Source organism: Electrophorus electricus, chromosome 18 (genome assembly GCF_013358815.1).
Source record: "Electrophorus electricus isolate fEleEle1 chromosome 18, fEleEle1.pri, whole genome shotgun sequence".
Lineage (NCBI taxonomy): Eukaryota > Metazoa > Chordata > Actinopteri > Gymnotiformes > Gymnotidae > Electrophorus > Electrophorus electricus.
The window spans coordinates 3769190-3795404 of NC_049552.1; the positions used below are offsets into that span (position 1 = coordinate 3769190).

General features: G+C 42.8%; 2 protein-coding genes across 3 annotated transcripts in view; both read left to right on the forward strand.

The window, feature by feature from the left end:
• LOC113590246 (gamma-glutamyl hydrolase) overlaps positions 1 to 13035 on the forward strand; it is a 22131-nt gene extending 9096 nt beyond the window's left edge. Inside the window, exons 2-11 of the mRNA XM_035536274.1 lie at positions 1520 to 1791; positions 4661 to 9846; positions 9989 to 10103; positions 10296 to 10346; positions 11012 to 11096; positions 11706 to 11844; positions 12052 to 12158; positions 12242 to 12335; positions 12474 to 12611; positions 12754 to 13035. Of these exons, the coding sequence (XP_035392167.1) occupies positions 9756 to 9846; positions 9989 to 10103; positions 10296 to 10346; positions 11012 to 11096; positions 11706 to 11844; positions 12052 to 12158; positions 12242 to 12335; positions 12474 to 12611; positions 12754 to 12872 (939 nt within the window). The 5' untranslated portion in view covers positions 1520 to 1791; positions 4661 to 9755 and the 3' untranslated portion in view covers positions 12873 to 13035. The remainder of the gene's footprint in view (positions 1 to 1519; positions 1792 to 4660; positions 9847 to 9988; positions 10104 to 10295; positions 10347 to 11011; positions 11097 to 11705; positions 11845 to 12051; positions 12159 to 12241; positions 12336 to 12473; positions 12612 to 12753) is intronic.
• A 688-nt stretch (positions 13036 to 13723) lies between these two features.
• Positions 13724 to 25888, forward strand: rnf122 (ring finger protein 122). 2 transcript variants are annotated; one of them, XM_027030279.2, is made up of 6 exons: positions 13724 to 14346; positions 20631 to 20787; positions 23641 to 23686; positions 23779 to 23820; positions 24276 to 24355; positions 24751 to 25888. In XM_027030279.2, the coding sequence occupies exons 1-6, from the start codon at positions 14322 to 14324 to the stop codon at positions 24860 to 24862; spliced, it is 462 nt and encodes a 153-aa protein (XP_026886080.1). In that variant the 5' UTR covers positions 13724 to 14321; the 3' UTR covers positions 24863 to 25888. The 2 variants fall into 2 exon arrangements, with proteins under 2 accessions (XP_026886080.1, XP_026886079.1); XM_027030278.2 differs by having other exon boundaries at positions 13732 to 14346; positions 24273 to 24355.
• Positions 25889 to 26215: the final 327 nt, after the last annotated feature.

The window sequence follows — 26215 nt, forward strand, 5'->3', positions numbered from 1 at the left end:
TGGGGCTGTGTGTGAGAGCGAGAGAGAGAGCGCGCGACACAGGAACAAAAGAACGTGAGCATGCGGCGTCTTTAAACGTCCCCAGCGCCGGCTGCAGAGTCAGACGGAGCGGGCGAATGGGAGCGTGCATTAATAATGCATGCGTGCCTCAAAGCACTCTCCCACAGGAAACCCAGGCTGGAGTTCAGAGCAGGGTAAGGAGAATGGGGCTGAGACAGAGAGACGGGTGTTTTCGCTCGCTGAGCGCCAAGAACAATAAGACTTTTTTTGTCTTTTTTTTCTATTCTAAACTATTCTATTCTATTCTGTTCCAAATCCTGTCCAGCCTGTTGTTCTATTCTTGTTCTGCTGTGTTCTACTCCATTTTCTCCGTTTTACTCGCTTTCTTCGTGATCTCTTTAAAATTGCAGCCAAAGGCAATTTCATGCAATATATACTTCTCAGGGCTCTGTAAAACAGGCTGGATAGGACATTGCTAACAGAACGGGAGAGCAGACAGGCTGGGTGCAGAGGTACAAGTTTTGATGGGAAGAGGTCGGCTAATTAGAGCTCTGTGACAGGATTCCTGATGCCAGGCTACATATTGCCTGACACAGGGGGTGGAGCACCTTTGACCCAGAACATGTGTCAGCCAATCACTGCTATCCCTGGTTAACATTCAACGCTGTCGGTGAGTTTTGAGCTTCTGACACAAACCATCGACCGTTGACTGTACACCGAGGGCAGCCAATCACGCCGCAGGAATCCAAGGATGGTCAACGACTGGTGCAGGAGGTGGTGCCCTCTAATGGCTGCAATAAACATTCATTGCTGTCGGTGGGTTTTCCAGCGGACACAACTCACTGATCAATGAATGCAAACTGCGGTTCCGACTCCTCCAAGATTTGACCAGGAGAGAATGGATTACCGGGAAATGGGATTTTCTGAGAGTGCTTTCTCTAGCTTCCACTGAGGAAACAGGGCATTTTGGTAATTTTTGAGCAGCTTGGTAATAAATCCTTTATGATCCTTCCTCAAACGTTTCACAGCGTTTTGCAGAAGAGAGCATGTGCTGATTGTGTGTCATATATTCAGAGCAGAGTGGCAGCCCACATGGGTGTGAAAAGTAAAAAAGTCAGCTCAAAAACTGGTCATAGGTCAGGGGGAACCCCACACCTCAACTGTGCACCAAAAAAAAAATCTAGAAATGAGAGAATAAAAGAATGCTGCAATGGTGCCATGAACAGAGCGGCATGTCCCCCGTGTTCGTTTCTCAGCACTGGGTGAGGCGGACCGTCCCCAGCACACGCGCGCGGAGACTGAAACAATCGGCTCGCCGAGTTCTTGAAAAGCTTGTTTCCCCTTTTTCGGCAGGAAGAGAGATAGAATCATCTGGAAACAATCCCGCCGTAATTGCCCTGTTAAGTTTGCTTAACATGCTGGGAAATTTTTTACACATTGACATTTTCCAGTCACACTAAACACAGCACTTGCGGTTCTCTTTCTCTCTCTCTCTCTCTCTCTCTCTGGCCTTTTACAGTGGAAACCGTCAGAGGGACCAGACAGGCAGGAGGGCTCTGCTGACAGTACTTTTGCTCAGAGGGAGCTGGCTGCCTGGGCGTTGTTTGCTGACACGCGAGCTCTGGCTCACAGGACCATAATAGCCTTCACGACCGCAGGAGGCAAACAACAGGGGTCAAGCCCGCCTTTGCTCCCACCAAAATGCCCAAAATTCACCCAGCTAAAGTAAACATCGCATTTGCAACTGAATTAGGTCGTCACAAAACGCAGACCAGCGCGTACAGGAATGATGTAAGTGTTCTGCCAAACTGCGTGGCTGTCAGGTTCACTTTGTCACCATCCTTCAAATAATAATCAAGAAGGTATGTGTGTATGGCTTAGCGAAGACTGCCGTCTTTTTCGGGGGCTAAAATCGCATTACACTGCTTATAATGACAGTATGGTCGAATGGCAGTAGGACAGGCAGCTTGCTGACTAGGCGAGGCGGTTCGTGACACGTTTGCTCAGCCGTTCATGGTGAGCTCACTTCTCTCTTACCCACTGAGAGCAATGATTTGACGAGAAGTGACAGGAAGAACAGGCTGACCCATTTCTGCTCGACCTGGAAGCGATGCGACCGGCCACGACCCCCAGTCGAACGCGGCGAGCAAGAGGCACGTCGAGGAAGCAGAAGGGGGGGGGGGGGGGGGGATCAGCTCTTTGCATCGCCATGAATTATATAAAACACAAGAGAGAGAAAGGAGCAGGGATGGAGGGAAGGAGGATAGAGAGAGGGGGAGGGGAGAAAGTGTGCCTTCAAAAAAAAAACAAGGTTTAACAAGGTTTTCAGCAGCGACTATGAGACACAAAGAGGAAGAAGAGGGTGGTTATATTCTTAAAAACAAAAAAGTTTCTGCTATAAACTGGGCCCAAGATGAATTATTTACACGCTTCGCTCCTCGATAGAGAGATAATTGCATGTATCCATAATCCTCTCCCCCAAGCTTCCGAGGCATCGTTGGCGCTCAAACAGCGCTCGGGCACTGAACTGTGCCCTTTCTATTTGTACTCTTCAGGTCAGATCCAACCGCTTTTGGTTTAATCCGACGTAACTCGTATCACCCCGCAGAAAGTGAATTGTATGTTCATTAACAAAGCGAAGCTCAGCAAATTCAGAACAGCGACTGAATATTGTTTCCCCGTTTTTTGTACTGGGGTATATGTTTAAGTGATCGTGTGGCAACGTATGTAGTCAGTGCTATCATTTATGCAGAGCATGAGGTATTCCTGCAAGCTTTTGAAGCTCTGGTCTAAATCCAGCCAACGTCCATTAAAATGAAAAGGTTTGCCAAATTCAGAACAGGGAAATGAAAGTTAGCCGTTAAGCAGTTAGGCAGTGAGAGAGAGAGAGAAAGAGAGAGAGAGAGAGAGAGAGAGAGAGAGAGAGAGAAAATACAGGGGAGGGAAGGCATATGTTTGCCTCCGTTATGTGAGGACAGCAGAAAAGCATGTGTGTCGGCACTCAGCCAAGTCTCTACATCTGGGTGTTGAGTTCAGTGAGGGCAAATTAGGAGTGTAAGGCCTTTATCCTCCCAGGACTTCCCCATCAACACTGCCCCCATGTGGTAGAAAATAAAATGGAACTCTGGAAGAGCACCACTAAGTGCTGCTCCAGTTGGACAAGGTTTTTCTTCTTTTCCTCAGATAAGAGAAGAAGTCAGTTAATGATCTTAGATGCTATATTTGAACAAACCGTTATACGGTTATACAGAATCTCCAGTGTGGGCAGGTATCTAATTCTTGTGTGTGTACAAAGAGATTGTGTGTGTGTACGGAAACTGTATGGGGACGTGCGGGTCAACCCAACACGACCTGACCCCAATGCCAAATCAAACAACTCAACACTAGGCCTCTCTCTACAAATCCAAACAAAAATATCTGACACTGGCCCAGTTTTAACGGAACAACCAGCGTGCTGACTGGCCCCCTTTTCCCCCTAATCCCATTGGTCACATCAGCTCTAGGACACTGGGGATTGGCTGGGGTGCTTGTGTATCCATGGAAACCATTGGGATGGATCAGGAAGTTGACAGGTTGCTCAGATTAAGGGCAGTGGCCCTCTTTGTTCAGGGTTTAGGCTCTTGCACAACTCTATTAGCCCTGAAATAAATCCAGAATTTACTCCCCCTCCCTTCCCACACACACACACACACACACACACACACACGCACGCACGCACGCACGCACACACACACGCACACGTGCGCGTAATTCAGGCTTGATTTAGAACAGAGTTTTAAAAGCTTGCAAGAATACTGTGGTTCTGTATAAATAACATTACTTAACGAATGCATTTTGGGTAAATGCTGTTGTAAAATAGATAAACTGCTATATGAACACTTGCCACAGAAACAAATACTCCTCAGTACTAAATAAAAATAAACAATGTTCATGATTGACACAATCATTTTAAAATAAGTATACAATCTTTATAATAGGGGATACTATAGATCACAAATGCAGGCTACAGAGAGCACATGCTTGTACACCCAAGTGACAGAAACACTTCAAGATTTCACAGGAATCCTGGGAGCCAATGTAGCCCTCCACCCTCGTGTTTACAACCCAATCTTGTTCTACCTCATAAATCAATTACTGCCCCAAGCACCAATAGGACCTTTTCATTGCACACTGGTTTAACAGGTCCCCCATGCACTCTTTTCCCTGATCAGAGGTTCCCAGAGGTTTACACGAGCCAGTCACCCTGGGGTCAGCAGTGGCTGAACTGAGAATGAATCCTTTAGTTCTTACTGCTGGCACCTGGCACTGCAGTCCAGAGATGGGGGGTGGGGGGGGGGGGCAGAGAGAGAGAGAGAGAGAGAGAGAGAGAGAGAGAGAGAGAGAGAGAGAGAGAGAGAGAGAGAGACAGAGATATGAACTTGAGCTGAACTTTGTCCTGAGCATTTCCACATATGCAGCTCCTACTGTGCAATAAGGCAGGTATATTACACACACACACACATTTGATATATATATATATATATATATATATATATATATATATATATATAAACTGAGACATCTAGTGTGTCTGTCAACAAAGAACACAAAGACGACAGTAATGACACGTTTCTGACCTTGTCTGCACGTTCTCAGTCATACCCTGCTTCACATATTATAGGGCCCCCTGGTGGACACAAGCCTACTACTGGCCTGCACAACCGACTCATGACGGCAGTAAATGATTTATCTGTGCGTGGAGGGTGTGAGGCGCCTGAGCATCACTGATACGAGGGGAAACGGCAGAGAAGTCTGGATTCAGTTCAGTTCAAACACTTCTGAGCAGGAGTCGTCATGACCTGCACCTCAAAGTGCAGGTCTACTCCCTTAAGCAGAAAAACTGCACTTCTTATGCAGCTTCAAGCCTGAAGTGGTCCAACAGCAGACTCACCCATCCCATCATGCTCATCTGCTTCCGACAGATCACCATAGAAACCTGCACAAGAGGGGGAGAATAAGAGTTTAATGCCTCAGATGGAATCAGACTGTGTTAGAGATTTCAGTGAAGTTACGCAGTGAAGGCATGCGTCGTCTATCCTCTGCCACACGTGTTGGCGCACAGACACACTGGCGCATTGTGCAGCACGTTCGAACTGATGCACTGCCCAGTAATATGATTTCAATAGGGAAGGGGGTTGCAGACCTTTGTTACAGCCTCGGCTCAATAAATCACATCTGACACCAACATGAAAAGCTGCCCTTCACCTTTCGTGGGGACCAAAAGGGTGAGGACACATGACCTTCACCCAGGCCCCTGAAGGCCTGTTAGAAAACCACCTAGTGCCGACTCCATTACCATAGCAACGGGCATCCACGCCTCTGTCTTTACTGCACTGTCCATGTGGCTTGGCCATACAATGGCTGACATTACAGCTCTCTATCTGCCCCAGCTCCAGGGCAAATGGCCCAAAGTCAACCCGGCGAGATCAAACAGATGAATTTTACAACCCTAATCTCCCCTATCTGTGCCAATTGTCGCAGGGAGCTGATAACAGAGGCAGCCCAGACCCCCCCACCGAGGTAGAGATGGCAATTTCATTGGAACAGACACTCTTTGGGATTCTGTAAGATAGGACGCTACAAACACATTTTCAATATGGTGCAATAATCAATATATTATGTCTATATTTAATCAAGGGGGTTTTGTGAAATAAATTCATAGTGAAGAATCTCTGGAATTAACCTTCCACTGATATTATATGATGGTCACTGTATTTTAAGAAAACAACAAATGAAGTATGAAGCAATTCCTGGATGAACAGGCCATACAAACAAACAGTACAAACAAAACATGCCCTTCAGATACACACTAATCCAGTATACTGTAACAGGCATCATGTTGGAAGCAGTGTGACCAGAAAGTTCCAGAAACCTCCTTACTAGCAATGAATCCCCCCCCAAAAAACAGAATTGAGGCTTGCCAAGTCAGCATTGCAACACACAAGAGGGTCATTCGCTTTGCAGTGGTCCCAGTGATCCCCTGTTTCTCAGGGTTGATGCCCCTGCCTCGTCAGTGATGTGCTGGAGAGGTTGTCACAGGGACCTGGAGGAGCCCTTAAAAGGCACTTAATGTGATTAACCTCTACCCCGGTCATCCTCACACGTACATCATAAGCAATACTCGTTGCCTGGTAACCACAAAAAACTGATGGCCACCCAACAGATCCTTATTCCAGCTGCCATGGCCTCCTCGATGATGTCTCATGTCTGAAACAGAGCGAAGGTGTTTGAGAGAAAGAGCCAAGTGCCAGTGCACAGTCCCAAATTACAGTCCATGCCTGTAGGGATAATAGGAGGATTCCTTAGACGGGGAAAGAAATAAGTGTCTTTTATTTGAAAATGACCTCTAAGCCTTCAAATTCCAGTTTATTAGTGCCTAGGGCCAATCAGTTCTACTGAGACCAGCTGGCATTTTACAATCCTGCAAAAAAAAAAAAAAAAAAATTATATATATAAATAATCTTAAGCACTTAAGTTGGATAAAAGCAACTGTGCATTCCATAAATCAGGTCATTCTTGGGTTTTATTATCTTAATTTTGAATTTTTATATTCTTTTCTTCTAATAAGAAACTGTTATTACCTAGTTAAAATGCACAGACTTGATCTGGCTGAGAAACCAGTTAATTAATTGATCAATTATTTAAATAATTGGGGAAATACAGCAGAACACAAAAGAAACATTGTTTTATTTGCTTCCATGTGTTCATTTCCCCCAATAACAAACCTTGCGTCCTTGTACTAGGTTATACAGTGAAGTCATATATAATTTACGTAAATTAATTTGTTCACAACTTGGGATCTGGATGATAAGGTGGCCCCCTTTGTTTTTAAATCAAGCTTTAGGTCACACATTCCTGCCCGTTTCCAGCGTGTTAGGTGTTACAGCACGGGCGCTTTCGCCAAGTTCAAAAGTTCACCGTTTACGAGCGCTTCAGGACCAATGACCCATGTCCAAATAAAAACTTTCCTGTTGTTGACTCCTCTCCAGCCAAACGCATCTGTCCCTCCTTACTCGACGGAAAAGCCCTTACACTTCTTTCAAAGAATACTATTTCCGTACCAGTGACTTAAGGATTTAAACAAGGAAAAATAAAGAAATTTATCCATCATTCTTCCTCCAACCTCATCTCAAAATAACTTGCAAGCTTGCTGCTGGAAATTGCTGGAATCTATAAAAGCAGCAACAAACCGAGATTACAGATTACAGATTTTAACAATTACAGATTTTAAAATGTATTTATACAAATAAAAGCGATGTTATAACACTGACACATACATAACCACAGATAAATACACAGCCAGAAACAAAACACATGCATAGCGAAATGTACACAAAAAGACATTATCCTACCATTTGATGTCGTCCCATAATTTTTGTCAGAGAGGTGAATCCCGGTTGTTTTGTCGACCATGTCTATTGTTTTACTTCATGAAAAGTCGCACTCTTGCCAAACAGCTACTGATGCATTTGTTTTTAAAAGCTACACTAGAGCGTTAACTTGCGAAATGTCAGTGTCCGCTTCCATGCGCACAGTAACCCACAAGCGCGAAGATGCCCGGGGAACGACCACGGCATCTTGCCCCCCCGAGCATTCCTCAGCCAATCACGAACGCCCGAGGGTGACGTAGACCCCGGTGTACTCTGGGTCGTGTAGGAACCAGCACGAATTGCCACCTGTTGTGTAGTCCAACATCGAAATGACAAGGGAACAGGTTGACGCGTAAAAATGTCGGAGGCTATTGTAAAATGTTTATCGTTATTACACATTTTTGAGATCCGTGATTACAGATGACGGTTTTTCACAGATTACAGATGCAACAAACACACAGACTCTTTCACATTTTAGAATATTACAAACCAGCTAAACTAAGGACATTAACATATATTAAAATGACCGATCCCTGGCATAGCTTCTACCTTCTCCTTCATTAATGAACAAGTATTTCTTTGCTATCAAACAGACTCTTTAGAAACCCACCTCCAGAGAACATCTCACCCTCCACCTCAGCCCAGAGGCTTGGAATGTGATCCTTCACATCACGCCAGGCCTCGACCAGGTTCTGTAGCTGCTGCCCCATTCTGCCGTCTTACCTGTTCTGTGGGGTCTGCACTGTTTTATGCATGTCCAGAATCATATGCATGAGACTTGTCAGGATTGGGTGATTGTTTTAGAATCAGCTCTACTTTGTAAATATGGTCCCTCTGATTATAATAAAAAATGATGTTTTACTATAGATGTTCTATAACCTATCATCGTTTATAATTGCAGTCTTATACCATCCGTAACTTTTCAAAAAACATGCCAGAGTAAATGGCTGACCCCACACTGGTCTTGCATAGCAGCGGCGCATTGCTGCACTGTGAGTTAATGAAGGACCAAGCCTCGCCAGCAGGTGGCGCAAAACTTAACAGCAGCATTTCCGAGTAGCTCGCATAGTCTTGGCGCTCTCAAACTGGTTTTCAATTCCGTTCAGATTTCAAATGTCAAATAATCATTAAATCATATCTGACCTTTAAAAACATTTACATTTACATTTATGGCATTTTGCATACGCTCTTACTCAGAGCGAGTTACCAAAAATGATTTTATCATCTACTTATAGAATACATCCTAGCCAGTGCAACAGGTTAGAGTCCAAGATACCATTGAACTAGAATACTGCTAGATAAAGGAATCAATACTGACACCCAGAAAGAATTACAAAATCAGCGCAAGTAAAATTATAGTTGTGTTAAGGAATAATCACCTAAATTAGCTGCAAAAATGCAGGCTCCATGCCTTCTATAAGCCTACAACGACGTTTTCATATCGATCACACTTTACTACCGTTTGGGTAATGCATGTGAGTCATTTCATTGTTATATCACTTCAGGGTGCAATCTTATAAATTACTTTGCACATCTGTTTAATGTACAAAGTTATCAAATGAACTGAATTAATTAAGTATTCAATTACACGTTTTAGGTATTATGCATTTTCTGTATTTACCTTGCTTTGTGCACATTGTATTGTGCATTTTCCGGTCTTTTCTGTAGATTCTTATTTTAGGTTATTTTATGAAATGTTTTTACTTTTTCGGGTAATTCTGGAACCGTTACTAACTGAACTATCAACGATAATAGTAAACAAGTCAATAAATAAAATATTTAGAAAAGTGTGATTAGCTTGTCCTTCAGTATCCAGCACAAACGTCATTTAGTGGTTGGGTTTGCCATATATTTGCTTGTGTTATTAACTTTACCTTTGCTCCATTCTCAAAGAGAAAATGACCTTAGTGCCTGTGTAACTTACTCACATTATATATATCTATGGAGTTACATATATTTACTAAATGTCACCATGATAAGAAAACGTATAAATATTAACCAGTTTGGACCGGTCTAGTAAAAAAAATGTTTAAAAAACAACAACAAATACTTGTATTAGATAAACAATCTAGATGTTTTGGCAACATTTTCATGTCTTTTAAACCTGTACTGTCTTCAGCCCCGTCTGTGATAGAATCAGATAAAGTGGTTACTGTCATGAGACGCAACCTCAGTGTGGATATTCCGAATCTCCACCCACTCTGTAACTTCCTTTAAATTGCACATAAGAGATTTAAATTTGCACTGCATGTTATGGGTGTAAACTATGGTATATGGGTTGTACTGCTGGACACAAAATCAGACTAAATCAGTTCCCATCGTAGCCAAGGCTTCTGAACCGTCAGAATGCTGTGCGTTAGCGCGATACTGTTCGCCTCCATTTTCAGAGAGTGCAGCGCTCGTCCTGACAAGCTGGTGAACAACAGGCCGATAATTGGTACGTGTGTATTTTTATGCATTTAGGTCACATCACTTCAAAATGCAAAATACCTTTTTCCTTTATTAAATGAAAACGGTCGTGATTTTAGAAAATTGTAGGTAAAATATCTTTAGATGGCAGTGTAAGTTCTTTTTTTAAGGCATTTTGACGCAAGAGGTTCAGGACCCTGATATGAAACCATATGGAAGAACATACATCCCCTCGTCGTATGTAAAGTATATTGAATCCGGCGGTGGTCGAGTAATTCCAATTAGGTAAACCTGCACACATTATGAAATTGTATATTCTTTTATTTACTAATGTGGTAACACTTAAAACGCCAATCACTTGCAATGTATTTCAAAATGTCATGACAAAAAAAGGGGAAACTGAAGAAACACTGAAAACCATACTTATATTTTTTGTTGAGTTTCCATATTTGAATCATGCAACATTTGACATTCCAGACTTAACCAGACCAGAGAAGACCATGAAAAAACGTTCAAGTCCGTCAATGGGTATGCGCTCACTCTGCTCACTCTGCTCACTCTGCATGTCTGCTTCTCACCTGAGCTGCTTACCGCTTTAAAACTGAAGCCTAACACTGGATGTCTGGGTTTAGCTTTTCATTTTTTGCTAATTCAAACATTAAGGTAACGTGTTGTGAACATGTCAGTAGCAATGCATTCAGTCTTACAAAGTACACCAGTACACCAAAATTCCACTGAGATGACTCATCTTATGAGCACTGGGGGCCAAAGCTTGTAAATGCAATGGTGTTGGAGTGGTAAAGCCACAGCAGTAATCAGCCGGTCACGCCTGGTGGTAAGGAAGTTCCCTCCTGCATCCCAGGCAAGACTGGCAACGTTGTTGTGTGTCGGTCTGTCCTGTGTAATCTGATCTCTAATGACAGAACCAAAGGTTTTTACAGGTAGGGTTCTAAATGACTCAGAATATCACACTTATATAGCTGCTAGAAACTCCCAAAGAATTCACCTTTGCTGCAGTTTCGTCAACAGGCTTCTGAGGAGACTTTCAGTTTGGAATGCAATGTTCAGAAGAACACACAAGGGACCGTATAACATGTATAGGTTCGGAGCTTAAAGAGTTGTGGCAGTGAGATTTTCTCGGTGAGTTCAGTGGAGTTTCTGAATGGCAGGTGTCTATGCTCCCTCTTTGACAGACTTCTCCTCATTGGGGGAACGGTAGACCTGCAGACTTCTGACTTTGCCCACGCTGCTAAGATTTACTTCCGTCTTGCCCTTAAGGTAAACAAACAACGTGCTTTGGGCATACTTGAGTGTGTGCGTGTGAGAGGGTGCTGCAGACGAGTCCGCACATGCCAGACATGCTTAGTGAACTCTGTGCTCCTCACAACTCCTGTGTTCAGCCCGGGCAAATCCAGCCAGATTTGTCAAAGCTTAGAACTCAATACAAAGGTAGTATACAGTGAACACTGTGCCCAGGGTTTCACTGAGCATGGCGTTTGTACAGAACACAGAAAAGCCATATTGTCTATATAAGAAATATATAAATAACTAATATTGTTTCTGTGTAAATAAATAAATAATAATGTAATAATATACATAATACAGCCTCAATGCTATAGCCTTTAGCACATTATTTGAAGCAACAGTTACAGTATTATATGCACTGATAAAAGCATACGACAGGGTTTCATGAAACAGTTGGCATTTTAGTGTTATCTCCTAGGGCAGAATTTGGCATTGAGCTGTTTATTACTAAATTTTTTAAGAGTTTCTTAAATTGATAAAAGTGTTAGTGTGATCAGTGTATTCATCTTCTGTTTCAGTAGCCTGTAGTGCAGCTGTTTCGATTCTAAAACTGACCCTGGTCCTGTTCTGCTATCATCTCAGGCCAATGATGTGGGTGACTACTTCCCCATATGGGGAACGTGTCTGGGCTTCCAGCTCCTCACTGTACTGGTGGCCGAAGAGAATCTGTTGAGCAAAACCCCTGCGGAGAACATCTCCCTCCCTCTAAACTTCACCTCAGGTGGAGTTATGAACCACTAAAGCCCTGACTTGCCTACAGAGGTTTAGGCTACAGAGGTTTACCACCATTGACATGTAGCTCAGCTGCCCTAAATATTAACGAACACGTGCGTTTGGTATCAGGAGGTGTTGTAGCTCTATTCTGCAATATTTGGTACAAATCCTCTGAGTCCTAACACACGTGTAAACTCTTTCCAATATGCAACAGAGGCCGCGTCCAGCCGCATGTTTGAGGCCTTCCCACCTGAGCTGCTCACAGCCCTCTCACAGGAGGCACTGGCGGCAAATTTCCACCATTTTGGAGTGACAGACCAGGTAAGCACAGCGCACAGGGCGATCGCGTCACCGTTGGTCATGAAAGCTACAAGCGCTCACGGGACTCTTCCTGGACCTTTCAGATGTTCATGAGGAACGAGAAGCTAAGAAGTTTCTTTTCCGTGTTGTCGTTAAACAAAGCAGAGAATGGAGTCGTCTTTGTCTCAACCATGGAAGGTATTGAAGAAGCAGCAAATAGCTAATGTAGCTGAAAACCACTCGGCTGCAGGGTGGGTTACACAAAGGACCTGCAGACGCAGCTGTTGATCATTCAGAAGGAAGTGTTTGTTTTCTTAAATTCTGCTCTGTCTCCAGGCAGGAAGTACCCCTTCTATGGGGTTCAATGGCATCCAGAAGTTAACCGTTTTCAGTGGAATCCTCTCTACAGTTTTCCTCATTCCCGAAATGCCGAGCGCATGTCATCACTGCTGGCAGAATTTTTTGTGAATGAAGGTAACCGCTTGGGATTTGTCACTTCAGGCAAAGAGTAATTATAATGACTAGAAATGTTATAAACTGACTTGGAATATTTACTTCAATTCTCTCTCTCTCTCTCTCTCTCTCTCTCTCTCTCTCTCTCTTTCACTCTCTCTAGGAAGGAGAAGTTCCCACCACTTCATTCAGGCAGAAGAGGAGAGCAAAGAACTCATATACAACTATAACCCTCTTTATGTAGCAAACTTCACTTCATATGAGCAGATATATTTCTTCTAACTCACAAACGCTGATCTGTAGCAAATCAATTTTCTCAGGGCATTTCAGTGTGTGTGTGTGTGTGTGTGTGTGTGTGTACAGTGGAAGCATCAATGCTGAAACACCTACAGTATTGAATTAACTCTTACAGTATTCATATTTGTTCAGTTCCACTTATATTAAAGCAGATTATGTTAAATACAAACTATTATGTGACATCTTTTTAAGTTTATTAATTCCAGGATTTTAAAAAAGTTATCTTTATTTATTTAGCCAGAAGAGGGCAGTGTCTTGCTTTTCACAATAAGCAAAGGGTACCACACTAGCATACTGATCTCAGGTGGTAACGGAAAACAGACAAATGATTGAATAAACAACCCTAGTACAGTGGCTCCATTCCTGCGAAGCTAATAAACTGCGCAGGACCAAATTCTGATAATCACCTGAATCGGGTGCGTTTGACCGCAGAAATCTTTCGATATCCCAGGACAACCATACTGTACTAACATGTAACTACTGTACATACGAACTACTGTACTAACAGATTCACTCTGAAAACTGACATCTTTCCGTTTGTTATGTTCTGCTTAGCGGTCCAAAGCGGCAAATAGTGCGCTGCGTCAAAATAGTTTTTAAGATGAAAAACGTGATATTCACCTTTCAAACCTGGGAATCCTGCTAATAAGCAAATCCCTCATTCCCAAAGCAGCCTAATTTGACAAAGGTGTTACACCATACTTTGGCAAAATGACAATGAACACCGTTTTCGCAAAGGCAAATTCGTGGTGTCCGCATGTAAGAATTATTATTTTTTAATTATTTTCGTCAGTAACTGGTTAACATAAGCAACATATGTGTGACATCATAACCATACTGTACTACAGAGCAGAGATTTTATATACAAAATAGATTTATATATATATATATAGGATTTAATATATGAAAGGACTAACAACACTACTACCAACTACCACCTTCTATCTACTTTGGATTGTGTTCTTATCTGGGAAAGAGCAGGAAGATGGAAGATTGGTCATCTTGGATGCTCATCTTAACAGGCGGGCGGGACTTTGCGCTAATCAAAATCTGTTCTCAATGGATGCCATCGTCATTTGTCTGTTACCTTGCTCTACAGGCACTAAACGTTGATCGCATCGTTCACCAGCAACGGAAACAAGCGTTTGTAAAAGAAACTCTTATTGTGGGTCTTTGCTCTTCCCGGCGAGTGTGTCATCAGTCATGCCGGGTGCTGCGAGCTGTACTTCGTGACAGTCGCCTGTGAAAACGGTTTTGGACTTCAGGATTTCGTCTGCGCTATTTTTCGTTCTCTACCAAATCGTGCAGATGAATCCAGATTCGGAAGACTCCTCTTAGCCGTGGCTCGCCTTGCTGAAAAGCACGTCTGAAGGACCAAGGATACTGGATCTTTGTTTGTAAACACCGCAGGCAGGGAACCAAACGAATGAATTGATGCTCCCATTTCAGTGGTGTAACGGTAAGCCCACTTTGCATAGAGCTTCAATTAGCATATGAAAATATTCTCTTTTTCCTATTAGAGGGTCTTTGGGAAATTATGGCGTGGGCTCTTAAATGATTCAGTGCAATGAATGAGAAACTTGATTTGATATGTTGGCTGTTGGCATCTCATCTGAACAAAGCGGATGGGTGTACTGTCTTGTTCTGACTCCATTGTTTTCACAATCATTTGGGGTCATCCAGCTGAACTGTCCAGCTTTTGATTGTCTAACTGAATGTATCAATTGTTGTGTTAGTCTTCTGTGTTACTCATATAGTGGTTGTATACATCTGCTAAATGTGAATGTTCTCGGTCCATCCAGCATTCCTGTTTATTATCATGGGGTGCCGTATTTCTCTGAAATTCAGGGTAAATGAAACATACTACTGACATGTTAAACATGGCTTTTTCTTTGGAAACGCACATGGGCTGTTAGTGGGTTGTTTGCAGATCATTTCCTTTGGTTATAAATAAAGGTTTAAAAATGATCGATAAGTATAGATTCACACCTGCGCACACACCAGCTCAGGCAGTGTGTGTGTGTGTGTGTGTGTGTAGGTCTTTTCCTTTATATTTGTAGGTCACTCCATATTTCTCTTGAAAGTTCCGAGGAGAGACTTTCGGTCTCTTGGGTTTTAATATTTCATGTGTTGCTCCTAAAAAGAGCCCAAATGCACATGTTCTTTCTTGTCCTGCTTTTAAAACAGGAAATCTGTGGGAGCCTAAGACCTGCCTAGCAACACACTGACTCATATGTATCTAAAACAAAGCAGCCTTTAGATTTCAAGATCTGACAGTACCTATCTTTTTCAGAAAGGCTGGGTAATGTGTGTTCATTACCAGAAGGTGCTTCTTCACTTTCGTTAGGCCTCATGTCCTCTCTCCTATTGAAACATCTTCTCTCACATACTTTTGAGGACAAAAGGAAGAACTCTTTCCTTTTATTTCATACATTTCTCTTACATTTTTTGGCTGCATCTGTAAAGATACCCGTAGTACAACTGCAGGGCTGCTCACTGTTTCTGTGCATTTAATGAAGCCCTTGTCTGTCTGTATCCCTTTTTTTCTCTTTGGACATACTTGGCTCAGTAGCGGCAGTGAGGCTGCACACTGACAACACCACAGTCGGGCACGTGAGCTGTCTTAAGAACAGGAAGCGCCCATCTTTTCTGTCCTGCCGTGTTACATTGTCTTGGCAGCCTGCTGGGTGTGCCTGGCAATACAGATCAGCAGTACTGATCTGTAATAGAGAAGTCACATGACCGCAGCTGCCCAGATCTGAACACAGAATTAGTCATTGCCGTTCTGTGTCAGTGCTGTGGGGAACAGGTCTGAGGTTGGTCGTCTCAGAGTCCTCTGAGACGAGGCTCATGCAGCAGACGAAGTTAGCACAGAAAGTTACGTCTGCAGAACCCGTTCTGACGTTCCCCCTGTGCTAAGCTACCCTCGTTTTCTGTTCTTCAGTCCCGACATCTACCTTCGTCTGCCCTTTTATCAGAAATGCTGGGCTTCCACCTACACTCACTGAAAACTTTATTAGGTCCATATTAGGTATAACATATTACAGGCAGACATTTACACTTTGTAACCTGTCTGCTGTCGTGCACAGTTTATCTGCCACTGTACATCCAATTCATCAGTGCTCAGTTTGTGAGCAGAGGACCAGTGACAGAGAAGCTAGAAAAGTCACACCATCTTCGGTCCTGGTTCTTCTAGACCACTCTTCTGTCTTCGACATGGTGAGCCACAAGATTCTGCTGTCAGTTCATCACTGACTCAGCATTGAAATGGTACTACTTAAAAGGACACTCTTAGAAAGTAACATGGAGGGGATCCTTTCTGTGCAGACTCTCCACCGGTGTCCCTCAAAGCTCTGTTCTGTGTTCTCTTCTCTTTTCTCTCTACATTTTCTTCTTTAGTGATTTAATTTCCTCCCATGGAGAAATTAAACATACTATCTGTCGAAGGGTTCATTGATTCTCCTACCATTACCATGCTGATCATAGCCATCTAATCTTGTCTTTCCCACCTTCTAGCCATATCTTGCCATGTTTGACACATCTTGTCATGGATGGCAGCCCACCACCTAAAGTTGAATTACAGCATGACAGAGCTGCTACACATCTCCAGAGCAGCTGGCCCTCACAGGGATCTTGCCATAATTGTTTTTTTTTTTTAATGAAATCATTCATGGCTCCATCCGAGAATGCAATGAACCTTGGTGTAATTATGGATGACCAGTTGTCATTCTCAGATAATGTCATGAACTTGACTCGTGTGTCGTGAAGGTTTCTTCTCATTTAGAGAATTCACCCTTGTTACCATGTTATTGCAGCTCAGTCCTGGCAGGTCATCTTATGTGTCCCATCAGGTCCTTGCAGCTATCCAGAACGCTGTAGCACAGCTGATCTTCAACAGCTCTAAATACTTCCACGTAACTCCACTACTCAGTTCACTTTTCTGGCTATCTGCAACCTCTCATATAAGGTTTAAATCTCTGATGCTTACCTAGAAGGCAAAAAATGGACCTGCTCATTCCAACTTCATGAAATGGTCAAAATCTGCACTTACAGCCCTTTGAGCTTCAAGTAAGACCCAATTTGATTGTCATCATTCAAGATTTATGGAAGGCAAACATCAAGACCCTGCCGTTAGAATGAACTTCCACTGGTTGTGTGAACAGCAGAGTCCCTCGCTATCTTCAAACACCAATTAAATACTCATCTCTTTAATAAGCACTTTAATAAAGCCATAGTTTAGTAATTTAGTAATAGTTTAATAGTAATTGGTAATAGTAGTTTAGTCATTACTCTCGTTGTATAGCATTGTATTATATTATGTTGTATTGTAAATCTCATTCTAGGTTTATGCACTGACACTTGGTTCAACCCGTGTCTCGGTTAAGGGTATTTTTGGGCTCTAACCTATTTGTGCTAGCTAAGAATACTTTGAGTAGACAACTAAAACACTTTTGTACGTCGCTTTTGTAAGAGCACCTGCTGAATGCCATCAACGTAAGTGCAGGAGCACTCCAGGATATTGCAGGATGTCATCCCAGCAGAGACACTGACACTATGATGGCATGGTAGTGCATGTTGTGCTGTGGTGAGTGTGTCGGGTAGAACAGCGTTGCTGCAGCCTATCAGGTCCACTGCTGGGCTGATCGCAGTCAGTCACCCACAGCAACAGACAGCAACAGACCTGTAGACAGGAAATGGCCATCGATGAAGAGATGGCTAACACACGTCACCCATGGCAGCCTTTATCTGTACACCTGCAAGGTGGTTCTGATAAATGTTTCTAATAATGTGGGTGGTGAGTGTATTTTATTGTGTTGGAAAAGAGAACAGTGAGAAATGGGAACTGGCTGGAACATCCGTAAAACATGTATCTACTGTATCTATCTAACAATGTTGGCTTGACAAAACCAACACCGGTCTTCCTACTTATTATTCCAGCAACATGTTTAAAGGCACTTGTACAGTTTTCAAACAACATTCCTCAGATTTTCACACTAAAGTTTCATCTTCAGTGCGACGTGTACAGAGGAGCAAGATGCAAGTAAGGAAGAATGGAACTCTCCTTTACAAAATGAGGAAAATCTTGGAAAAGTGTAGAAAGGAGGTCTGGAGCTTAAGAAGAGGCATGTTAAGGTAATTACTGGAGGGTATGAAGGACAGGTGATGGGAGTCAGTCAGTAAGTAGGTGATTAGGAACAGGGGTGTAGTCAAGGAGGGCGTGTGGTGCCTGAGTGTGTCTTCCTGCCTGGGAGGCACCCTGGAGCGTGACAGTCAGCTTCTTTTCATTCTGGGACAGATTGGCCCAGACATATCTTCACCCAATAAACTTTAATTGCTTTCAGCGGGTTTGGTCAAGCCAAGAAAGTTTGTTCAGAAATTCTTTTGACATAATTTGGATATTTGCAAGCCTCTATAACTGTAACACTTATGACTGGCCTGCCAGCTGCAGCAGCTAACAACTAAGGCCTCGAGCCTCCGTTTTAAGTTAATTTGGTGAACAAGTGTTGAAGAATGGAGTGAGGCCGTCATCACACCAGTGCTTTCCAGTCTCGATTCAGCAGGCCCAGTTTAGATTGTCTCCCTCCAAGTGAACCTGTTGTTAACTGACATTAGTTTGGGATTCATTTTTGTGTAAGTTTGTTTAAAGTGCTGGAGAGTGCACAGAGACGTAAGAAAGGAATAAAATGAAATGGGAACAAAATTGGCTTTTTATTGTATTTTCAAGCATGCTTAAACTGAGCTGTGTACCTAAACTACTTCTCTGTTATTTTGCTTGAATGGTTTTAAATCGCAGAACCCTGTCGTTTATTTTTAGCCTGGAAACTATACAAGGATCTAGGTCCATTTTACACCTGTGAGTTTAATTTCAAATATACTACATGCAGGATTTTTTTTCCTTGAAAATATATGTAACATGCGTAGTTATCATTGTTTGTCACACTTCATACACTTGCTTACTGTGCTGTTTGAGTTTAACTGTGTCCCACTCTTCTAAGAAGTATAACCAATTCTCCCTGGTCTAAGTCAAATCAACTTTGTCATTCCTCCTCACTCCAGATGCAGTGAGTGGGGAATGAAATAGTTTCTCCAGGACACAATGCTCCATTTGACATTAAACAGTAGCAGACAACAGTGAAAACAGTATGACAGTGTAAATATGACTGACAGCACAGTAGACTAAAGCACAATTAGTATTTCTTTCCCATTGTCATGTACTGTGACTTTACACCCTTACTAGTCCGATGGTAATATTCTTCCTGCTTTGTAATGTTTGCAGAGTTTTCATGTAGAACTTACTGGACATCCAGTCTCTTTAACATACTAATGTTGATCTACAGAAAAAGGTCATGTATTATACTCATATTATTTATAACATGAATAGACACTCATACTTTATTTTGGCTTTGGTTTTGACTTGCTGTTTTCAACCAGGAGCTTCTTTAAATGTGTGTGTGTGTGTGTGTGTGTGTGTGTGTGTGTGTGTGTGTGTGTGTGTGTGTGTGTGTGTGTGTGTGTGTGTGTGTGTGTGTGTGTGTGTGTGTCTGTCCTCCTGCACGTTTGTTTGAGATTTGTATTGGAGTGGTGTGTGCAGGTCTGGTTCTTGTTGGGCTTCTTGCCTGGGTCTCAGCTGCAGGAGGAGTTGAGTTTGTCCTGATCTTACACAACATGAATACAGAGACAGAAGCCTGGCCTGGCTCTCGGCCCGTAGCTCACAGATGTTCTACAAAGGAGCCCAGTGTCCCAGTCAAGGCCAGGAAGAGTCAAGGACTGCACAGACGCCCTTGCCTTCTGCATGTCCCCAACACCTCCTTTAACAGCAGGCGCAAACACACAGCTTTATCACACCAGCTTGTTGTTCAGGGGAAATGTAGCAATTGGAATTCACTTTCATAGTTGGAGTATTGCATCACTGTGTTTAGCAAGCACATGTGGAGTGTAAACAGGTCATGTTTTCCACTCGTTTACCAATACAGCTTGCCCCTTCTGCACACGCACGGCATGCATGGCTTGTATTATAGACAAAAAAGAAAAAAAAGAAAACATGACCAGCTGTTCTTTGGGTTTCTTGTCATTTCTTGAAAATGTATTTTTATGATCAACCTTCTTATATTTGCCCCAACCCACAAGCCTCTTTCCTGAGGTGACCCACAGGACATGCTTTGTAAGGCAGATAGCGTTCTAAAAAAGCCAAAACACATTGATGCATTTTTAAAATTCTGCTCCAATAACAGCGGTGTTAAGGAGCGAGTTTGTATATATGTGGAACAGCAGATCAGGTTGACTTTTTCACTGTACTAATGATCCTTGGTGGACAACTGTGTTACGGGTTGCTTCATACATACAGAGGAGTGTGACTGTCCGCATGATCACCTGTGGTGAGTCCTAGAGCACCTGTTTGTCAACCCGTGCGCTGAGTGAGTTCAAAATTTAAAAGGAATGAGGCTCCTTATACAGTGTGTTTCTGTGTCTGAGCCCTGCTGTGGTCCAGGGTCAATCTAACACCTGGATCCTCTGTTATGTATGGACGTACCTCCAGACCTGAAAATTATGGACATACTTGCTTTATTTGTTGTGTAGTCTAAAATGAGTAATAAGATTTTGACTCAGAAAAAAACGCCCTGGGCTATGAATCTGTCCAGCATTTTAATGGGTCGAGGCTGATCTTACATTGTCTCTGTGGTCTCTGTGTTAGCTGCTTGTGTGATACAGGTCCGATCAAACAGCGTCTTGGTCCCTTTGTAGGGTTCTTCTGCGGTTTGGGACTGATCTACTCCAACAAGACCTGCACCATGCCACCTGTCACCTTCCAGGATCTGCCGCTCAATATCTACATGGTCATCTTTGGCACAGGGATCTTTGTCTTTGTACTCAGCCTCATATTCTGTTGCTATTTCATAAGGTAATCCCCCAAACACACACACACACATACACACACACACACACACGTACACACACACACTAACACATTACAAAAGCTTAATGACAAGCTGATGAATAGACAATGTGAAAGGCGTATAGGCAGGAAGTAAGGCATTAGGGGACAGGAAGTTGCCACTGTTGCATCTGTAAGCTGCCTGGTTTATTTCTGTCCAAATGTAGGGGCATTTAGATGAAATTGAAGCTATTTTAATCTTCTATTATTTACAGGCCTATGGTATTGTTCTTCAACTCTGGAGGCTCCAAAGCACCTGTGTACACATTCAAAACACAGCGTGATACTTGGTGCACCTTTCACACGTCTACTGCATAGTATTGGTGTTTGTGCTCTCAAATTCTATTCAGTTTTACTATATAAGGCAAGTGTGTCTGTGGGTACTATAAGTGGAGAAGGGAGGTTCTCTTTTTTTCCGATTTCTCTCCATCAGTCCTTATTGTAGAGGAATATGGAATCAGGTCATATCCTAAATACACTCTCCAACAGACCCAAATCTACAGAGCACACCTTGGGTGTTAACTCATCAACCGTTAACAGTCCCTGGGTTGGGAACATGTGGACATGTTACTGATATGGTAACTGGGTTGGGAACATGTGGACATGTTACTGATATGGTAACTGGGTTGGGAACATGTGGACATGTTACTGATATGGTATCTGGGTTGGGAACATGTGGACATGTTACTGATATGGTAACTGGGTTGGGAACATGTGGACGTGTTACTGATATGGTATCTGGGTTGGGAACATGTGGACGTGTTACTGATATGGTAACTGGGTTGGGAACATGTGGACATGTTACTGATATGGTATCTGGGTTGGAAACATGTGGACGTGTTACTGATATGGTATCTGGGTTGGAAACATGTGGACATGTTACTGATATGGTATCTGGGTTGGGAACATGTGGACATGTTACTGATATGGTAACTGGGCTGGGAACATGTGGGCATGTTACTGATATGGTAACTGGGCTGGGAACATGTGGGCATGTTACTGATATGGTAACTGGGTTGGGAACATGTGGACATGTTACTGATATGGTAACTGGGTTGGGAACATGTGGACATGTTACTGATATAGTATCTGGGTTGGGAACATGTGGGCATGTTACTGATATGGTATCTGGGTTGGGAACATGTGGACATGTTACTGATATGGTAACTGGGTTGGGAACATGTGGACATGTTACTGATATAGTATCTGGGTTGGGAACATGTGGACATGTTACTGATATGGTATCTGGGTTGGGAACATGTGGACATGTTACTGATATGGTATCTGGGTTGGGAACATGTGGACATGTTACTGATATGGTATCTGGGTTGGGAACATGTGGACATGTTACTGATATGGTATCTGGGTTGGGAACATGTGGACATGTTACTGATATGTTATCTGGGTTGGGAACATGTTGCCATGTTACTGATATGGTAACGGGGATGGGAACATGTTACTGATATGGTAACGGGGATGGGAACATGTTGCCATGTTACTGATATGGTAACGGGGATGGGAACATGTTACTGATATGGTAACGGGGATGGGAACATGTTGCCATGTTACTGATATGGTAACGGGGATGGGAACATGTTGCCATGTTACTGATATGGTATCTGGGTTGGGAAAATGTGGACGTGTTAGTGATATGGTATCTGGGTTGGGAACATGTGGCCATGTTACTGATATGGTAACGGGGATGGGAACATGTTACTGATATGGTATCTGGGTTGGGAACATGTGGACGTGTTACTGATATGGTAACTGGGTTGGGAACATGTGGACGTGTTACTGATATGGTAACTGGGTTGAGAACATGTGGGCGTGTTACTGATATGGTAACTGGGTTGGGAACATGTGGGCGTGTTACTGATATGGTAACTGGGTTGGGAACATGTGGACATGTTAATGATATGGTAACTGGGTTGGGAACATGTGGACGTGTTAGTGATATGGTAACTGGGCTGGGAACATGTTACTGATATGGTAACGGGGATGGGAACATGTTACTGATATGGTATCTGGGTTGGGAAAATGTGGACATGTACTGCTTTGGTATCTTGTGCCTGTTTGTTTTTATTTAGCAGCAGCTTAAGGTCAATATGTACTCTGTAATTGGACTAATGAGATCTTGCCTCAGAAAACAAACCAAAACCTTATGGGCATATGAATCAATATAACGTATCTTTCTGAAATCAATCAATCATCTATCTATCTATCTATCTATCTATCTATCTATCTATCTATCTATCTATCTATCTATCTATCTATCTATCTATCTATCTATCTATCTATCTAAATGATTGATATATGTAAATCAGGTCACATGTCGATATTCAAATAGGCATCTCTATTTAGTAGATAATTAGCATGCTAGATACTCCTCGCGCTGTGAACGGAGACGCTGGACTCGCAACGTCATGGAAAACGTTGACTCGTCAGTCAAGTTAATCACACTGATACTTTATGACTTTAGTCGGAGTGTGCCTCATGTCAACTCGTTTCACTTACTCAGTTTATATGTCACAGCCCTTAAAGCCTGTCTTAAATCCGTTTTCAGTCATAATCCTTCAATCTTCGCTCGTGTTCAGTCACATCTTTTTGTGAGTCTTTTTTTGGCGAGAGTTCTACTGACATCTATTGGTAATAGATGAAACTACATTACACTCTATGCTCCGTGAAAGCTACCAGGCTTAGTTCCTTTGTTAGACTTTGTTCTAAAGGCATGTTGTAGTCTAATATCTTATACTACATATTTCTACATATACACATTTATTGTTTTAACCCTAATGTTTCTGTTTCTTTTTTCTCCAACAGTAAGTTGAGGCATCAATCCCAAAATGAACGTTTTGGATATAAAGAGGTAAGCGTGTGGCCCCTGATGTAGTTCATAATTTCCCCTTTTTTGGCCTTGTTTGCATTACTTTTTACCGGATTCTATTCACTAAATTGCAGGTCATCTTGAAAGGAGACACCAAAAAGTTGGATCTTCATGGGGTAAAAACAGATACTTTCTAATAAATTAAAAGGCAGATCACATATACTTGTGTAAAAATATGTTCTGGAAATTCGTAACCACCACTGTCGAAGGGCTTCGGCGTGACAATTCTCTTGTGTACCAGCCAGGAATATTTTTCTCTGTTTCTGAGTCTCTGTGTGTCTAACTCTCTGTATGTTGCTATCTGTGTGTTGTTTCTCTGCATGTCCGGGTCTCTGTGAGTCTCCATCCCTGTGTCTCTCTGCATGACTCTGTCCCGGCATGTATCTGTCCTGCGTGTATCTGTGTCTCTCTGCATGACTCTGTCCCGGCATGTATCTGTCCTGCGTGTATCTGTGTCTCTCTGCATGACTCTGTCCCGGCATGTATCTGTCCTGCGTGTATCTGTATCTCTCTGCTCATATTTGTCCCTGTGTGTCTCTGTCCTGGGTGTTCCACACTCCCTCCACAGCAGACGTGTGCAGTGTGTCTGGAGGACTTCAGAGTGAAGGATGAACTGGGAGTATTGCCATGTCAACATGCTTTCCACAGGAGGTCGGTAACACTGAACTCTGAACACCTCCCTCTGAACACCTCCCACTGAACACCTCCCACTGAATACATCACTCTGACAACATCACTCTAAAAACATCACTCTGAACACATCACTTTGAACACACCACTCTGAACACACTACTGTGTATAATAATTATTTTAGTAATAACAATGTGTATCATAAATATTATAATAATACCAAAATAATTTACATGGAGTACTATTGCTGAAATAATCATGGTTCCCAAAAGGAAGACTTACAAGGTCGTGAATAGATCTCTGTTACTCCTGTGTCTATGTGTATATGTAAATGTTCATAATTGTGTGTGTGTGTGTGTGTGTGTGTGTGTGTGTGTGTGTGTATATCTCTACATACTCTGTGTGTGTGTTTGCAGGTGTGTGGTAAAGTGGCTGGAGGTGCGGTGTGTTTGTCCCATGTGTAACAAGGCCCTGGCTGGAGTGTCTGACCAGCACCGCATAGGCACCCTGCTGGACGAGCTGGTGTAGAAGTGGGACAGGACTGGAGCCATGGCATCTGTCTGCCAAGAGACCTCCACAGCCCGGAAGTCGTAGCTCTGACCCCTCATTTCTTCCTCTTCCTCACTCACACTCTAAGTCCACTGCCAGGTTCCGCCCATGGCTCCCGAGTTGTAGCTCCAGCGGCGGGTCCGTCTCTGAGCCGCTGGTCCTTCAACAGCACTGACCTCTCCTGGAGATCAGACTGCAGCTGGAAGTCTGCCCATGGTGACCCTGCAGCTGGACGTCTGCGCACGGTGACCCTCACTGTTGGTCCAAGCACAGGGAGGAGAAATGCAAACTGAGCATCTCCAAGAGCATTCCAATACCAGGCTGGGTACTACTGCTGCTCCCCTCACACAGTCCTTGTTTTGGACTGGAGCTCAACAATATGGAGGGGAAAAACAACAATATTGTGATTACATTGCTACATGCTGTGATTGAAGTGTGCCTTGCAATATGATAAAACACACCGGTGAGCCCTCAATCTGACCCAGTTAAGGATTGGCCTGCACTATTTTGACAAATATTGTTTATGAGTAGATTTTTATGAATATTATTATTAGAATTTATACATCATCATACATGAAAACACCCAAAGAACTAGAATGTCAGGACACTCACAGCACATGATTGAAAAAATGTTGATTTTCATATTGCAGACTTCTGAAGTAGCAGTATTTTGAAGGCCAGTATTGCGATGATGATTTACAAATTATATATTGTGCATCCCTGTTCTGGACTCTGCCACTAAATTGACCATAACTCAGTGCACTACAAATAGGAGATCCCTCCATGTGGGGTGGGTGGGTGTGTGTGTGTGTGTGTGTGTGCGCGCGTGTTTTATTTACTAATCTGTCATCTGTCTTTGGGAGACAGCCCTCCCCCTGTCCAGAGACATGGCCAAATGTCCCTTTTTTTCTATTACAAATCGTTCTGGTTTTGATCATAGTGGTATTCATACTGAGACATGCTGTATTGTTTAAATGAGTGTTCAGAATAAAGCATTCTGCCATACGTCTGCTTTTCTACCATAGTACATAATTATACACTATGAGGGTGTATGCAAACATATGGGCCGAGATGAAGTACAATCTACAACAAAACATGAACAAGTTGGTGAATTCATTTGCATGAAATCAAGCATATGTTTTACATAAAAACATTTCATATAAACACAATAGGATATTTTTTTAAATCATGGATTAATTTAAGAAAAAAAACCTTACCCAAAAAACTACATGTGGAACTTATAAAAATACACTAATGTTTCTCACATACCCCTCTCTCATGGAGTATTTCCGCTCAGTTACATAGCCTGCTGTACTTCACCTTTCTGTCTCT

Bases quoted from the DNA above. Each gene is read 5' to 3' on its own strand.
- rnf122 (XM_027030278.2), top strand. From the start codon at position 14,322: ATGCTCCCATTTCAGTGGTGTAACG. The intron at 20,788-23,640 runs GTAATCCCCCAA...TTTCTCCAACAG, and splicing joins TTCTGTTGCTATTTCATAAG to TAAGTTGAGGCATCAATCCC. The intron at 23,821-24,272 runs GTAAAAACAGAT...CTCCCTCCACAG, and splicing joins AAAAGTTGGATCTTCATGGG to CAGACGTGTGCAGTGTGTCT.